This window comes from Pleurodeles waltl, chromosome 4_1 (genome assembly GCF_031143425.1).
Source record: "Pleurodeles waltl isolate 20211129_DDA chromosome 4_1, aPleWal1.hap1.20221129, whole genome shotgun sequence".
Lineage (NCBI taxonomy): Eukaryota > Metazoa > Chordata > Amphibia > Caudata > Salamandridae > Pleurodeles > Pleurodeles waltl.
Genome location: NC_090442.1, coordinates 233,415,411 through 233,433,151, shown reverse-complemented (window position 1 = coordinate 233,433,151; position 17,741 = coordinate 233,415,411). Strand labels below are relative to the sequence as shown.

Genomic DNA, 17,741 nt, shown 5'->3' with positions numbered 1-17,741 from the left:
GGTCTAAATACAATTTGCCCCCCCAGGGGAGCGACCCTTGCCTGATGGGGTCGCTCCCCATCTCTAAAAAAAGAAACAACAAAAAAAAAAAAAACACAAAAAAAAAAATTGCCCTGGCGCCTAGAGTGTTCTGCCCCCCCCCCCGGGGGCAGTTCGGCCTAATAATAGGCCGATCTGTCCCCCGGGGGGGCAGAAATGGCCTAAAATAAATTTGCCCCCCCAGCCCCACACCCCCCCCCGGGAGCGACCCTTGCCTACGGGGTCGCTCCCCCTGCGTGACATTGGCGCCAAAAAACAAATCCCCGGTGCCTAGTGGTTTCTGCCCCCTAGGGGGCAGATTGACCTAAAATTGGCCAATCTGCCCCCAGGGGGGCAGAAATGGTCTAAATACAATTTGCCCCCCCAGGGGAGCGACCCTTGCCTGATGGGTCGCTCCCCCATCTCTAAAAAAAAAAAAAAGAACAAAAAAAAAAAACACAAAAAAAAAATTTGCCCTGGCGCCTAGAGGTTTCTTCCCCCCCTGGGGGGCAGATCGGCCTAATAATAGGCCGATCTGCCCCCAGGGGGGGCAGAAAAGGCCTTCCCAAAAAATTGCCCCCCCTGGGAGCGACCCTTGCGTGACATTCGCGCGCAAAAACAAACTCCCTGGTGTCTAATGGTTTCTGCCCCCCTTGGGGGCAGATTGGCCTTATCAAAATAGGCCAATCTGCCCCCAAGGGGGGGCAGAAATGGCCTAAATATATATTGCCCCGTAGGGGAGCGACCCTTGCCTAAGGGATCGCTCCCCACCTAAAAAAAAAGAATTCATCACAAAAAAAAAAAAAAAAAAAAAATGGTCCCTGGTGCCTAGAGGTTTCTGCCCCCCCTGGGGGCAGATCGGCCTAATAATAGGCCAATCTGCCCCCAGGGGGGGCAGAAAAGGCCTTCCTAAAAAAATGCCCCCCTGGGAGCGACCCTTGCCCAAGGGGTCGCTCCCTTTTGCCAATTTCAAGAAAAAAAAAAAAATCCCTGGTGTCTAGTGGGGTTTCAAAAGCCGGATTGCAAGCAATCCAGCTTTGAAACCTGTGAGAGACTTCAAAGGGAAGGAAATACATTTCCTTCCCTTTGAAGCCTCTCGGGGCCTCCCCCATGGGATTGAAAAAGAAATGCAAAAGCATTTATTTTTCAATCGCGCTGGAAGCTCTGCTTCCAGCGCGATGGGGGAGACCCTGTGACTAATCAGCGCGCGCTCGCGCGCTGACGTCACAGGGGGGGTTGGGGGGGGGTCGGGGGTGGGAGGGGAAGGCCTTCCCCTTCCATCCCTGACTTGGGGGGGTGGGGGGGAACCCCACAGAGGGAGCGAGAGCGCTCCCTCTGGGCTGTGTGCCGAGGACGTAGTGGTTACGTCCTCGGCACAGCAGCACTGTGCCGCAGGACGTAACCACTACGTCCGCGGCACAGAAGGGGTTAACAAACAAAATGATAATACACCATGTTTACTATTGTTCATTTGTTAAAGGGGCGGGGTCTCGGGGGTGATGAGCAGTGAGGGGAGTACACAGCACTCCTCTCACTGTGCATGTATGTTTAGCTGGCTGTCTCGGGCCGGCCAAACACACATGTGCAGTAGGCTCTCTCAAGCCCGGCACTGTGTTGCCAGGCGGAGAGAGCTGCACAGGCTCCCAGTCTGCCTGGGAGTACCCTGGCCGGGTTCTCCCAGCCAATCCTGACGCTGTTCTGAGCAGTGTCAGGATTGGCGGCAAGGGAGCCTCTGCCTGCAGCCACGTGAGAAAGAGGAGCGGCTCGGCGGATCAGGTAAGTTTTTTTTATTTTTATCTTTTATTTTTTTTTAAATTAAATGTTACCTCCCCCAGCCTCTGCCCCAACCCCACCCCATCCCCGCGCACCACACATGCCCCGCACCTTATGAGCGGAGCGAGCCGCAAACGCATGTACTTGATAATAGAAAGCCAATCAAAAAACACTCCAAAGGATCACTTTCTTGGCTTATCTCACAGTGGGAAAAGATCAGTGGATGAGTCTCCCTCAAGCACCCAGCCTAGAACCCCTGGGAGCCGTGAAGGCGGCCGAGGAGGAACCTAATTTACTCACTGTGGCCATATTTGCCCCTTTTAGATGTGCTTGCTGTTTCATGGACAATGATTCAGAACCATAGCTGTGATACTTGCCTTCCTTCCTCCTAGCTTTAACTGCCACCAGCAAATTGGCTACTGCATCATCCATGACATTGTGCACATCGTAGTGTAGGAGGCTGTGTGCAAAGCTAGGCACACTGTGCACGGGCTTCAGGCAACCACACGTTGGTCTACGGAGGTAAAACTAGATCACCTAATGCTCTACTTTTTAAGGTAGCTTGGTCGAGCAATTAGGCCAGTCTTGGAGAAGTACTCGCACTATCAATCCTCCAACTCACACACTCAAAGGAATAACTCAAGATCAATTTATAAAAATACTTCAGATTTTTATGTAATTTTAAGACCAAGATTATAAACATTGGTTAAGTACTTTTTGAGATAAGAATTTTTGAAGTTTATTAAAAATAGTCCTTTTTTGCGTAATTACACACCATAGGACTCAATGGAAGATCACCTTTAAATCGTACGCTTGTTTTGCCAAATTCTTCTTTTGCAGGTTGGTCGAGGTCCTTGGTGGGCACACTGCCAGCTGCAGAAGTTTGGGTGGCCCCTGGTTTCGGCGGGAGCAGCTGGAGAAGGTACCTGGAGCTGGTGCAGGGCCAATGCGGGGGACCACTTGGAAAACCACTGCACAGGTAAGTTTAAAGATGGTTCCTTGGGGTCCCCTTGGAATGTCGAGGTTGCAAGGGGTGAGGGACCGTTAGGGCACAGCAGGTTCTACGGTGCAGGCACAGGGCAGCTGGGTGCAGTGTGAATCGGTGAGCGAGGAGCTGTGCGCAAGGATGCCCTCAGAAGTAGGAGGTAAGTTGGTTCAAGGGTTGTTTGCAGGACAACAGGGGCACTCTGGCAGGAGGTCTATGGTGTTTCTGAAGTCCCTTAACTGGGGCTTCCTCCTAGTCCTTTTTCAGCCCCGGGCTGGCTGGTTTTCTCAATGTCTGACATTAGCTGACCAATACCCAGGGTATTGGTATGGTTTGACCACTGGAGGGCACAGTGCTACCAAACTTGGCACACTAGCAGAGATTGTCCTCGTGGTCTTCAATGTGTTGTTTGGTCCAGCTGCGTCGTCTGGTTCGGGAGTTATCGAATGGTCAGTGAAGTGACCCTCAATGGCTTGCTGGTTTCTTGCTGTTGTAGAATGGTACCGCCACTCTGGAGGGGGTTCTATGGTGATTTTAAATGCCTGGAGGTTCCCTGGGGTTCTTTAGAGTTTTTCCAGTTATCCAGCAGCTCCTCAGTAGCAATTGCCGGGTCCTTGGTGCAGCAGGCAGGGTTTGGCACCTTTTCTTTGTTGCACCATGTCCCGTCCACAGTTCTCGTGTCTTGGATCTTCTTGGTGCTGGTCTTCTTTTGTTTGTCGAATCTGATTTCCTGGTCTAGGGATGCCTACTAAATGCTGTATTTATTGGGCATTTTAGGGGGAACCCGGTAGTGATCAATGGGTCACCCTACCTTTGGGTGGTTACACCCACTAAAGTGACCACTTCCTGTTGGGAGGGTTGCTTTCCTATCCCTGATTGATTATTTTCCTTCCATCCAACATGGAGGAAAATTAAATGGAGTGTCCTCCTTGTAGGCAACACCTTAAGGGTAGTGCATGCCAGGTGGGGCCACACTTCCTACCATTTGTTTGGTTTTCCTGCCGTTGCGCCAGTCAAAAGTGGGGGTTTGCAACAGGGAAAGCCATCTTCTACTATGGGGTCGTGTTTCAAGGGTGGTAAGCCCTTTGAAGCTCACCAGCAGGGCAGTGCAAAATCCTGAGGGAGGGGGTGTTATCACCTCCACCCAGGAATGGCATTGGTCTGAATACCAGAGGACAGGAGCTCTCACCCCAGGGGTTCAGACTTGTGTCTGGAGGTGGCAGGCTGGTTGGGATCGGCCAGCAACCACGCCAGGGTAGTTAACTTTTGCAGGGGGCACCTCTAAGTTGACCCCTGGGCACATTTTATAATAAATCCAGTACTGGTGCCAGTTTGGATTTATCATTCTCAGTTGTTTGATACCAAACAACCCGGGGTTCAGAGTAGCCATCATGTAGCTGTGAAACTCGTACTGACCAGTGTCCAGCACATGCATTTAAAATGGCTGCTCTGTTTACTCACTATGTCCCAGGTCTGGCAAGGACACAGTGGGGGCATATTGCTCATGCAGCTATGCCCTCACATACAATATAGTGTATACTGCCTAAAGGCTAAAGGCCGTCCAGAGGGGTGACTTCCGTATATGGTATGCAATGTAGTGTAGTGGATCCTAACTGGTGACTTTCTAGGGAGCGGGTTTTAAGGCTCTTATGTAACATCATAACATCACTTCAACTGTGTTATATTCAGGGAATTTCTTAAGTTTTTTCCACATGTGAATGTTACAGTCTTTGCACGATCTGAACCATAACAATATTTAAAACATGTTTTTTTCATTTAGTTTATATTTTTTTTAGAGGCAAATTAGTGGTTGGATGAAGGTCGTACACACCTGCCATCAAAACCATAACTTGATTCTAAGTGGGATGCTTGTAAACTGATAATATTCATACTAATTATTGGACTTATAACAAAGCTGTATTAAATAATGTCATGTCATCAATGTTATTTCTGACGATTTCTATCTCATCTGCGAGGTCGTGAGCAGATCATTTTGGCAGTGTGTTATGGTGGCGACTTTATGAGGTTCTGAGATTTGGATTTTGAACCATAATGTCACGTTAACTGTGTTTTCCACATTTACATATATGCTCGTAGCATGTACTGCTGTAGATATATATACACTGCAAACTCCTGCAATCTCGTGTTGGGCACAGTTAGTTGCAACTTGTTTTTCTTAGAAGTTTGATTTGCAAGACTTGTTGTAAGTCCACCCTATTCCAAAATCCACCAAAATATAGCTGCCACGTTGGACTGTTTTCTTCTGCAATTGGGTTTGGACGTTAGAAAACACAGCTCCTGCACTGATGTGTTCCACACCATTCTCCTTGTTGCCATCACTCTTTTTAAAAACCCTATGACAGGATCAGCAATACTATGTCACCAAGAATTATTACCTACAACACCTGGGACTGCTGCCTTGACAGTCACTAACCATTAGACTTCGACACACGGTGCCCTTGGACTCTGGCCCTTAGTGACCCTCAAAGTTCTCAGGCATGTCTTGGAGAATGCAGCTATAGCAAGGGTATGAAACTTACATCCTTATAGTTTTGCCTTAGGTGTAACGCTAACAACTCCTGAAGCGACCAGCATGATATTTGTAATCTGAACCTCTTGCCAACATTGAGGAGACTTCCTGCAATACCTGCCATGCATTCCGCTGAAAAAAGCCCCTTCTGTATGGGAGGGAACAACAGTGGGCTCACCATAAGATGCCAGGCAAGCCTCCTCTGATACACCCAACATCTTCGGGCCTAGTACCTGCTTGGTGACAAGGAAGAAAAAGCCAGCCACCCAAGGAGATGAGAGTTCAGAGGCCTCTAAAGCAGAAGAGGAAGAAGTGCAAGAACTCACTGTGAGACAGAGGTCAGCCCTCATTCGGGCTTCAAGTCCTGAGTCAAGCTAATAATTTCATAAACCTTAGTATTTGGCTCTTCTGACCAGCACATTCCAGACTGAGAGACTGCGTTGTCGTCATTCCTCAAGGGAGCCTCAACAGAAAGGATCCAACAAAGACCCTCTTAGAGTCAAAATCGACCCAGAAAGCCACATCATCAATGGCATTGAAACCGCTGTCAAAGCCTCCTCTGATGTCTATTGGACACTAGAAAGAGACTGGTCTTTGAAATACTCTGAGGTCCTCAATGACGTGCAAAAATTTTTTTATTAATCCAAACACTGGCCAGATTCTGTGCAAGCTCTTCTTCTCCTTCTCATCCTGTACATAGTGAGGAACATCAGGCAGATGTCCATGATCCTCATTCTGGGAGCACCAACGTGGACAAGGCAGCCCTGGCACTCAGTGCTCCTGAGGACACCATGTGAGGCTGGACCTTCTCATTTGGCATGAGTGCCCGCCCAGACACATATATCCAAAAGAGCTAAACCTCACAATCTGGCACCTGAGTCCCTAGAGTTTGGTTTCCGCAAACATCCAGAGGAGTGCATGCTCATCTTACAATAGGAACACAAACCTACAACTTTTGTTTGTTGTGCAGCTAAGTGGAAGAGATTTATGCACTACTGCATCTCTGAATAGGTAGACCCTTGTAATGTCTTTCTACATGAGACTTCTACATCGTACATCTATACATGGCATGCCTTGCTTACACTTCCATATGTCTACACCTTACTGTAGTTTTAGCATGCTTACATTAGAGACATCTCTCATTAATTTTCAAAGTCTCTGTCATTTAAGCTTTCATGGAAGGCCTCAAAAGGGCAATACCTCCCAAAACGCACACTACGGAATCGGAGGCCCATATTTATACTTATTTATACTTTTTGACGCAAACCAGCGCCTGCGCTGGTTTGCGTCAAAAGTTTTACCGCCGGGTAACGCCATTCCTACGTGCATTGCGGGCGCCCTATTTAAGCAATGACGTTAGCCGGCACTGCAGACTGGTCTGATTTAAAAAAAATTACTCAAACCAGGCAGCACCGGCGTAGGGGAAAAAGGGGGTTGTGCGTCAAAAAATGGTGCAAGTCAGGTTTGAGGCAAAAATCATGCCTCAAACCGGACTTGCGCCATTTTATGACGCACAACCCCCATTGAAATGACTCCTGTGTTAGCAAAGACAGGAGTCATGCCCCCTTGCCCAGTGGCCTTCTGTCCCCTGGGTAGGGTCATTGGGCACAGTGGCATGTAGGGGGGCCCAAATTAGGCCCCCCCATGCCACTTTAATTTTTTTTTTTTTTAAATACTTACCTCAACTTACCTGTATTTACCTGGGATGGGTCCCCCCACCCATGGGTGTCCTCCAGGGGTGGGCGAGGGTGGCAGGGAGTGTCCCTGGGTGCAGGGAAGGGAACCTCTGGTTTCATTCCATGGTCGGAGATCATGGAAGTGAGCCCACAGGTCCCTCAACACCTGCCCTGACCCAGGCGTTAAAAAACGGCGCACATCAGGCTGTGCGCCATTTTTAAGGCCCGCCCTCTCCTGTGCGTCAAAATGACGCAGGAGTATAAATAAGGCGCACAGGCCTTAGAGCCATTTTTTAGGCGGGAACGCCTACCTTGCATGTCATTAACGCAAGGCAGTTTCCCGCATCCAAAAAATGACTCACACGGAGGAATTTTGACATCCGCTGGCTTTGGTGTCAAAGTTTAAATATGGTGCACGGTTTGCGCCGAATGTGTGTCAAACTTTTTGATGCACATTCGGCACAAACAGAGTATAAATATGCCCCTGAATGTGGTCCTCACACAGCTCATGGGCCCACCTTTGGAGCCACTAAACTCATGCGACCTGAAGTTTTTGTCTTGGAAAGTAGTTTTCTTAATGACACTCACCTCCATCAGATGCCTTAGTCACTCCAAGCTCTTACAATATAAGAACCCTTCATCCACATTCACAAGAACAGATTCACCCTTTGGACCAACCACAAGTTTCTACCAAAGGTTGTCTCACCTTTTCACTTGAACCAGACCATTGAGCTGCCCTTCTTCTTCCAACAAAAAGAATCCTTAGTGGAAAAGTCACCCTAGATGTTAAGAGGGTGATCCTCTATAAAAACAAACCCTTTTCGTAAGTCCACTCAGTTTTTTTGTAGTCTTTGCCAGACCCCACATGGCCCACCCCATCTCTGAATTGGGTACTGAGAAATGGGTTGTCAAGTCTTCCTATGCTAAGGCCAATCAGACACATCCCTTGCACCTTAAGGCCCACTATACGTGCAAGAATGGTGCCATGTGCCTCTTTGGCTTTCCTGGGTAACATCCCCTTAACAGATATCTCCAAGCCTGCCACTTGGTCAGCCTGACACATATTCACCAAGCACTACTATATTGTAGCTTGTCAAGGCTTTAGTTGGCCAAGCTGTCGTAACAACACTATTCGTAACATGTACACAATCTGCTTGCTAGCCACAACTTTGAGGAGGAACGGCTGTTCAGTCTATGTAGAGCATGTCACCCTGTAACCATCATTGTAGACCTGTAGATTCACATGCAGCTACCCTTTCCCCCGAAAACCAGTGATGATCACAGGTGTTTTTCCCACATTCTTTCTATTTACAATGCACAGCATGCACTGTATTCAACATAGCTCTCCACTTGCACTATTTGCCTGCTGAGCTGAAAACAATCTGAGATGAAGCCCATGTCCTGCTACACTGTGGAGGTCTTGTGACTGTTTTTCTTCTAAGTAAAACAAGATGCACATGTCTGGGCCCAGCACTAGATGTCAGGAGCATACAGAGATCATGTTAATCTATAGTACCACATATCACAAACCGATGGCTACAGGGTAAGTAGTATTTTCCATATGTTTCCATATACGTTAATATGAATTGTGAACTATCGTCTACATGTTATAATTCTTTGATTTTCTTCAGTCGTACACTAAGTATTGAAATTAAATTTTGTTGAATTAATTACTTTTTATAGTTGTGTAGCAATACTGTAATAAAAAACAAAGAACACGTGTGGCACTCTGTGAAATGAGATTGCCTTATTATCATTTAGACTAAAGTAGCACTGTACAAGGAACAATTTGCAGATATTTGCTGCTGGATAAAGTATCTCCAAAGTAAATATGTTCAGTGGATGCAAAGTAGAGGAATGTAGAAAGAAATCGCATTGTGGACGTTGTTTTGCAACATCTTGACTACTCCACGAAGCTGCAAGAGAAATGAAGAAATACAGCTTGCAGAGCCACTAGGTTTGACAATCTTCTGCAAGCTAATAATGGATTTGCATCTCCCCCTCTTCTTGTTCTAGATTCAGATGCCCACAGCTCCACCTCCAGTGTCTCCCCTGCTCAGTCCCCTTGTTACAGTAATCATTCAGATGACTGCTCAGACATGGAGGTTAGCTCGAGCCCAAGCAGAAACGCAGCCTTCTCTTTCCTTGATCACACCTACTGGAAAAGGTGGGTAAATGGCAACATACTTGCCTAGCAGTGAACATTTATTTATTTATTAAAACATAAATTTATTTTTAAGGCATGTTGTAATGCTTTCTGTGCTGCCTTTAGGAAGTTTCAGAGTGCTGACATAATGTTAACTGTTTATAGAGCACGCGAATCCCCAGAGCGTTTTTGGTGCTGATGTCCAGCCAGAAGTACCACTGTAACCGCCCTAATCGGTCATTGTGGATGAAAAAAGCCAGGTTTTAAGCTGATTTCTAAAATTGGTATAATTGGACTGAGTTCTAAAGTGCTGAGGCATTCTATTCCAAAGTTTACATGTTGAATAAACAAAGCTTTTTCCACCCCAATCAAGCTTTGATCATTTTAGGTAATTCAGTTGAACTTGACGTGGCTGAACGGAGTGTCCTCCTCGGTGTGTACCATCTAATTTTATTTGTAAGGTACTTAGGGCCACCATCATGAAGGGCTTGGTGAGCTGTTGATGAGGCCTTAAAAGCTACTCGTTTCCTAATAGGAAGCCAGTGTACTTCTGACAGTACATGTGACAAAGACTTAAACTTAGGAATTTTTTATAAAAGGTGGGCTTCTGTGTTCTGCATGATTTGTAGCTTACTCATAGATTGTTGATGAATGCCCATATAAAGTGCATTGCAATAATCCAACCTAAAAAGCACCAGTACAATAATTACCCCTTTCTGTAATTCAAAAGAATTTTCCTCAGGGATTTCAACAGAAAGAAACAAGAAGAAGTGAGCTATCTGCCTGGGTAAAGAAGGTTAATTTGGCGTCAACAATAACTCCCAGGTTTCTGATTTTGGGAACTGGTCGCTGGATGAGTGCCCAGATCTTTAGGCCACTAGGACATATACCAAAAGGAAGAGTCCTTTCCGAACAGAAGGACCTCTGTCTTCTTTGAATTCATTTTAAGACGGTTGTCTCTCATCAGCTAACTACTTTGGTCATACAGCTACCCCATAGCGGTTAAGATTGACACCAAAATTTGTGTGTCATCCGTATATGAGATTGTGAAGAAGCCAAAGGAGTGAATCAGCCTGGCCAGGGGAATGACATAAATGTTAAAAAGGGTGGGACTCAGGGAAGAACTGTGAGGAACCCTACACGGCAACGAGAAAGGATCCGACTGAGACAAATTGTTCTCTGTCTGAAAGAAATTAATGTAATAGCTTTAGGGCAGATCCTTCAATACGCATGGCTTTGAATCAGTCTATTAACACTGCATGATGGACTGTATCAAAAGCTGCAGATAGATCCAACAGGATCAACCCTGCCTTTCCTCCATTGTCAACAATTGACGCAACTTCTTCAATGGCAACTATGAATACTGACGCCGTGTTATGGGCATATAGGCAAATACAGTTAAATGACTGGAAGGGAAGAGTTTTGAGATGAATTGGAGTGGTCTTTAGCTATATCCAAAATTCATTATTCACAGTTCTTGCTGTGTGTTGAGTGCAGTTGAAGGCAAGCATGAAAAGTATAGTTTTCAGTAACGTGCTTAACTTCTTGCAGTTGGGTACACCTTTAAGGTTGTAGTTGAGTGTGTTACAGATTGTCAGTCTTTCCACGCACAGGGATGTCTCAGTGTTTCATCCTTTTGAAGGATTCTTGATATATCTGATTGGATGACATTGAGTGAAAATCTCTTGTTGGGATATAGTGAGGATGACAATTTCTGCAAAAATGCAGGACCCCAGTAAGCACTGTGAACGATGGACAGACTCCTATATGTAATCATATTATCTACATGCAGGCAGAGGGGCGTTTTAAGGGTATGTTTGATATGATCCTAAATGCAGAATTTAACCTCATTCTAGCTGCTTGATTCTGACGTTTTTGGAGGTAGGTATTTAGTTTCTTGAGGAAACAACAATTAATAAGATTACAGTAGTCAACCCTTGCCAGGATAAGGACTCCCATCATTTTGATCCTATGGCCATTATTGAGATGCAGGAGTTTTTCCTAAGGAAGACTGAGCTGAATAATCTCTCCCTTTGCTACACCATAGACTTGATGGTCAAAGGTGAGGTCGATATCTAAAAGATTCCCATGTTCTTTACTTTAGGTGAGGGAAAGAGGCAGGCAAACACTAGTGTGCCAGACTTGGCACCTCCAGTAACTGGAATTCCTGCCTAAATGCAATTCATGCAAATGAAGGTCTCTTTCATCCAGTGGAACACACAGTCTAAGCACAAGGTTATATTGCTGTGGTTTTCTGAACCATTTTGGAAGTGGATTTGTGTTGCATTGTCATACACTTTTTTAATTCATGTGGCATTACTCAAAGATTTCTGCAAAGGGGCATCTGCTGTTGTTAAATAGGGGGCCGCAAGAAGAGTGATCCTTTAAAAATCTATGTCACTTGGTGAAGACTGATTAAATCTAGTTGGGTGCAGGACCAGTGTTTGAGACTTTGAAGGAATTTTGGGTGGCGGTGGAGTGTCAGGGCAATTTTGTTATCTATCTAGGTGGAGAAGTAGCTTGCTCCTTATATTGTCTAATGTGGTTTCGGAGCTCCTCCCGGATCAGGATCCAGATTGGTGGTTGTGAAGCAGGAGGTAAAGTCACCTCTCTTTCCATGGTCTTGCTGGGAAAAGGTAGGATGGGAATAGGGCAGTAGCTCTTCTGCAAGCCAGAAACAGACACTGAAAGGAGGGAGGTATTGTTCATGTCGTATTTGTCTGTCCCAATAAGGGGCTAAACAATTTAAACACAAAGATGTCTTCACAGTGTTTCTGTGCTGTTATTCTACTGCTAGACATGCACATGGTGTTCCAGTAGATGGGTGACAAAGTAGAATTAGAAATACTAAATGGAATTCTTTATAACTTAATTGGCGGTAAAGTTGTCTTTGGAATACAGACGAGTAGGGTTTATATCTGGTCTAGTCTTAATAGGTTTGAGGTTTGTGACAGCAAACGACTTGTGACACTTTGGGCTATTACATTTGTGAAATAACCACATTTGACTTTATGCTTTCTTGCATTAGGTAGTAACTAATTATTAATCTTCATGGTAATTGAACAGAAATCAGAAATTAAGTTTTTTCTTCTACCGACAAGTTATAAACATAAGACGTATGAGATGAGAAGTACATGCTTCTTTATGCACAAATTGTTGTGAAGTGGTTTGTTTCCTCCTATTTCTCTACTTTGTGGTATTTTTCTGTAGGTATATATTCTGCATGATATGATCATTTAAAGTATAGCTAGCTACTACACCCCATATTTAGAGATTACTGCTGTGTCGGCAGGGTTTCTTTTTCTAAAAGTGCTTTTGGCAAAACTGAAATGCCTGCCATTTGATTTCCTATTCTCTGTTGCAGAAATAAATCCCCAAAGCAGATTTTCAGAAAATAAAAAAATTAATGGCCTGATTTATTTCTCCCTGTGTGTGAGGGCTACAGATTATTTTCCCTGCTCTCTTCTGCAATCCCTTGCATGATATGGCAGGGCTGGGAAAATGTGCATCGGAAGGCCTGCCATACTTTACCGTGGAGGAATACAACCAGCTTCTCTGTTGTGGAAGGGCAGTTGGCAATGTTTGTGCTTTGGCAGAAAACGTAGAGGTTCCAATGATGCACATTCAGTAGAGATATGATATTTATTTTTATAGAGTGTGGCGTATGTCCAAGGGCATCTTGTCGCTAGCATCTGCAGGAAAAAGAGTTCTGTAAGGAGAGTAGTGCGTTATGACTACGTAGGAAGTGGGAATAATCATGTTTTGAGAAGTTTACTAAAAGTCAACAGGTTTGAGTGGTTTCTAAGGTATCAAGGAAGCTGTTTCCAGAGTTTGCTGGTTAAGAATACAAACCTTCTGCTGCTTCATGAGGTGGTTTGAATTCTGGGCACCTTGACAGTTCAAGCAGTTGCTGAGCGAAGGCTTCTTCCTGGGACGTACCAGGAGACCTTATTCATCAGATATCTTGGGCCAGTACGTGGAGTGCCTTATGCATTAGGCACAGAGCCTCGAAAGCCACTCTGTGTTTTTTATTGGAAGCCAATGGAGCGTCTGTAGGGCTTTTGATGCTGATTGAAATATTTTGATGTTTTTGACAAGGTGTGCTGCTGCGAACCAGAGAAATAACTGATTTCTGGAGGTATACTGGGAGAAAGGGCAGAATTTTGTTTTGGATTTTTAGCTGGTAAAAACAGCTAGAGATAAGGTTATTAGTCTGTTCTGAAAAGGTAAATTTAGAGTCAAATATTACCCCGGGATTCCTGACTTTTAGAACTGGGGTACGGGGAGGACCCAGGTTCTGTGGCCACCAATTATCACTCCAGAAGGTAGGGTCAGTACCAAACAGAAGTACCTCGGTTTTTTCAGAATTTAAGACAGTGGTTTCTCATCCACCATTAAACATCAATGCTACCTCCTGTATGTTACTCCTGATAGATATAACAATTTGCATATCGTCCACCTATGAAATGGCGGAAAAGCCAAAGGATCTTATGAGTTTTGTAAGAGGAGCAACATAGATATTAAACAAAGTGGGGCTAAGCAAAGACCCATGTGGAACAGCGCACGGCAGAGAGAAGGGGTTGGAGGCAAATTCCCCTAGTGTGACCAATTGCTCTCTTTCCGACGGAAGGAGCGCATAAGGTCATAGGCTGACTCACCTGTTCCTATCGTCGCAATTCTTTGCATCATGACCGAGTGGCTTACGGTGTCAAAGGCTGCAGATAGGTCCAGTAGGATCACCATAGCCTTACCTCCATTATCCATAATGTCCTTTATTTCCTCTGTGGCTACTGAAAGTGAGCCTTTCTAAAGACTAATTGGGCTCCGTCCAAGATATTGTTATGGTCAAAGTATTCTGATACCACAGTATTCATGTGTTGAGGCGTGAAATAGGACAATAGCTTTTCTCATTGGGATCTAATGTGGGTTTTTTGAATAGTGGCAAGATATTTGTTTTTTTCCACTCTAATGGGAAGACACCTGTATTGATAACCTGGTTTAGTAATGAGTAAGACAGTGAATCTGCTATCTCATGAAGTATGTTTGGTGGGCAGGGGTCAGAGCGAGTGCCTGATTTGGTCAGTTTAATCGGGTCAAACACTCTTTCAGCGGTGAGAGAAGGGAAACTAAGAAGCTTTGGGTAGTTCAACTTCGCTGACTCATTCTCCATGAAGAGGGTGCTAGTATTTAATGTGATGTCAAAATCCCTGTATACAGATTCTACCTTATCTTTAAAGAAATCTGCTAGATTATTGCAAACATTTTGACTAGGAATTAAATTAACTTACTAAATGAGATAAGACATGCGAGTTCCTGAACTGTCCTGAAAAACTCTCTGGACAAGTTCTTCGCCTTATGTTTTTTACGGTATAGAAGTTTATTTTTTTTTTGTTCTTTATCATACTTTTGTAATTATGAATTAGTTGTTTATATTTTACTTTCTCCTCTGCGGAGTAATTTCTCCTCCAGACCCTTTCCTGTTTTCTGCAGTTCATTTTAATTTCTCTGAGACTGGGACGAACCAAAGAGCAGTCATCTTATTTCTAAGAGATTTAACGGATTTAGCCGGAGCCAGTTTATTAGCAGCTAGGATGAGCCACTCCTTATATTCAGCGGCCGCAGTGTTGGAGTCGCCTATAAAAAGGTAGCTGGGTTGCCTCTGAAGTAAGGCTAAGCTCAATCAGGTTTATTTTATTCCAAACCTTTACTAACGTATGAAGCCTGGAATCTTGCTAGTGAGTTTGTTTGAGTGAAATTTAAAACTGAACCCTACCGCCATGCGATCTATGTGAGGAGAAGGATTTCTTCCAGCTGTAGATCAGGATGATTTGTAAAAATGCCATCCAGAATATGTCCGGCCGAGTGTGGATCAGCATTGACCCGTTGAAGGAGGTTGAAACAAGATAAACTCTCAATCAAGGTTATCTCTGTAATTTAGATCTTCCAAGTGAAAGCTAAAATCTCCAATAATAGTGCATTTTGTAAATTGGATGCTAGATTCCATAAAGACATTGAGTGCTTCCAGAAACTTTGTTTTGGGGCCTGGGGGTCTGTAAATGAGTAGTCTGTAAAATGTGGAGTTGCTGTCCGCGACTATGAATGAAGTATATTGTGTATTGGTTTGGTTATGACTTGTTATTTGTTACATCCTGTTGTGTTGTTATTTCATGACATCATGATTTTTGGTGTTATTACTTACTGGTATAAATATTATGAAGTCATAAGCATTGCATTTGTAGTGCTGTGTGAGTGGGCATTGGCTGTAGGGGCTAGCCTCTGGCCAGGCCCTGTGACCAATGCTTTGTGGGCAGCCAGCTTATGCTGCGTAAGGGGTGGGTAGAAGATTATACTCTTATACCAACTCAGAGGTCTTATCAAATGGATTTGATGGGTAAATAGTGTAATAAAAAGGAGGGGTGTAATCCAGAAAATTATTTCAAGAATCAATCTGGCTGTATTGCACTGCTCCCTCTATTACAGGACAAATCCTTTTAGACTCAAAAGAACATTCATTTTATTTCATATTTACCCATTCATAAGTGCTCAGAACACTAACCATATAAAGTCAATTGCTGCAACACCATTTAAATATATTTGAAAACAGTTGGGCTTAGATTGGAAAGTGAAATGGAGGGACTTGGCAAACTCCATGCAGTAAGGCTTTTGAATTCTGGGTTCTAAGGTTCAAGCACAAAGAATCACGCAACAGAATAGTTAAGGATTATTTTGAACCCTCCTAAGAAGGATTAGTGCAGGAAGAAAGGAACAGTTGGTTCTTCTCTGTGAGGACAGTGACTTGCAGTGTGACTACCATAAATCAAGAAATGCTACTCCTGCAGAGTCAACAAGTTGTCAGCACTCAGAACCCATCCTAACACCTTCTATGTGCACCGGTTTGAATTCACTGACACCGGAATGTAGTGACTGGAGCAGAACACAGGAGGAGCTGACAGAAGAGAGAGGCATTGGTCCACAGAAGCACATAACTTTGCACTGAGAGGGCTGAAATGAGTGAACGTGGGCATATAGCTCAAAAAGCCTGGTGGCCAACGTGAGCCAGGTAAGATGGATGCATAAAGATATGATTCTCTGTACTGCAGGACAGAATTTTTCAAAGTTTAGTCTGGAGAAATGTCAAACCTACAGCAGTAAAAAGGTAGTTAATCTTAAACATGGCAGTTATCTTTAACTAGTGCACTAGTAAATGTAGAACAAACACAGTTTCACACTCCATCTTTCATGGTGACTCACCAAAACAGGGCATTAAAAATAAAGAAAGAGGTAACCTGAAAAATGGAAGGTTCAGAGGAACAGTGGCATTAATGAAGGTAGGAAACCCTGTTCAGCTGTCTTGTGGTATTGAAATATGCAGAGTCTCTTGTGAAACTTAGTGCTGTCAAGGATTGGATAGTTTGACAGTCTCTCTTGTTTTCTTCTTGAGGGTCCTTGGCAAATACGACTCCTCCCAGTAATCATGGCTTCTCCCTGCACTTAGAATGCATGTTAAAGTTGTCAAGCGTCTTCTTAAGAAGGTCCAAGTTAGGAGGAAATAGCCACAAAAAGCAGAAAAAACACCTAAGAAATATTGGTAGCTCTTAATTGAAGTTGATGGAAGATACAAGTGTTGAACAGCAATCCTCTAAAGCTACATTGAAACAAGGTTGAGAAAGAGCCCAGTATAAGGTCTTCTGGAAAGGATATCCAACAAGGAATGCTGCTGCAGAAAAAGGAAGCAAATATCGCAGATAAACATAGCATCACAGAGGACAATGAATGCAGTGAAAAATAAGCATTGGCAATGTCAGTAGGACTCGCCTATGCAAGAGTTATTGGCTTTGGCAATATGTTTTAGCCATCTTGTACACCAGTGTGTCTGCTGTTTCAACATGACTAAAAGTTAGTGGCGTGGAGTGGGGTGGGGTAGATAGCAGTGGAGTAAATTGGGGGTAGATTGGAGTGGGGTAAATCAGGGTAGTTAGGAGTGGTCTATACTGGAGTAGATTGGAGTGGAGCGGGGAAGACTGGAGAAGAGTGGAGTGTGACGGATTAGGGTAGAGTGAGTGGAGTGGGCTAGACTGGAGTGGAGATGAGTGGGGTAGACTGGATTATAGTAGTGTAGAATGGAATGTAGTGGGGTACATTGGGTTCATTTGGAGTGGGCTAGAATGGGGTATATTGGAGTGGAGTAGCGTGGGGTAGATTCGAGTGGTGTGGGGTAGACTGGAGTGGGATGGGATAGACTGGAGTGGGGTGGGGTAGATTGGGGTAGAGTGTGATCGATTTGAGTGGAGTAAAGCAGACTGGAGTAGAGTAAATTGGAGTGGGGTAGGGTAGAGTGGAGTAGAGTGGGGTAGATTGCAGTGGAGAGGGGTAGATTGGGGAAGAGTGGCATGCAGTGGGGTAGATTGGAGTGGAGAGGAGTCCATTGGAGTGGGTTAGATTGTTGTGGAGTGGGGTAGATTGGGGTGGAGTGGGTTAGACTGGAGTGGGATAGATTGGGTGGATTTTGGTAGGATTGCTTGGAGGGAAGTGGGGCACACTGAAGTGGAGTGGTGTAGAGTGGAGTTAGATAGGAGTGGGACAGTTTGGAATGGGGTAGTTTGGGGTAGACTG

The 17,741-nt window shown here is 44.6% G+C and overlaps 1 protein-coding gene across 1 annotated transcript in view; it reads left to right on the top strand.

The window, feature by feature from the left end:
• SINHCAF (SIN3-HDAC complex associated factor) overlaps positions 1 to 17,741 on the top strand; it is a 103,840-nt gene that overhangs the window by 55,011 nt on the left and 31,088 nt on the right. The window contains 1 exon segment of the mRNA XM_069230049.1: positions 8,999 to 9,149. Coding sequence (XP_069086150.1) covers positions 8,999 to 9,149 — 151 coding nt within the window.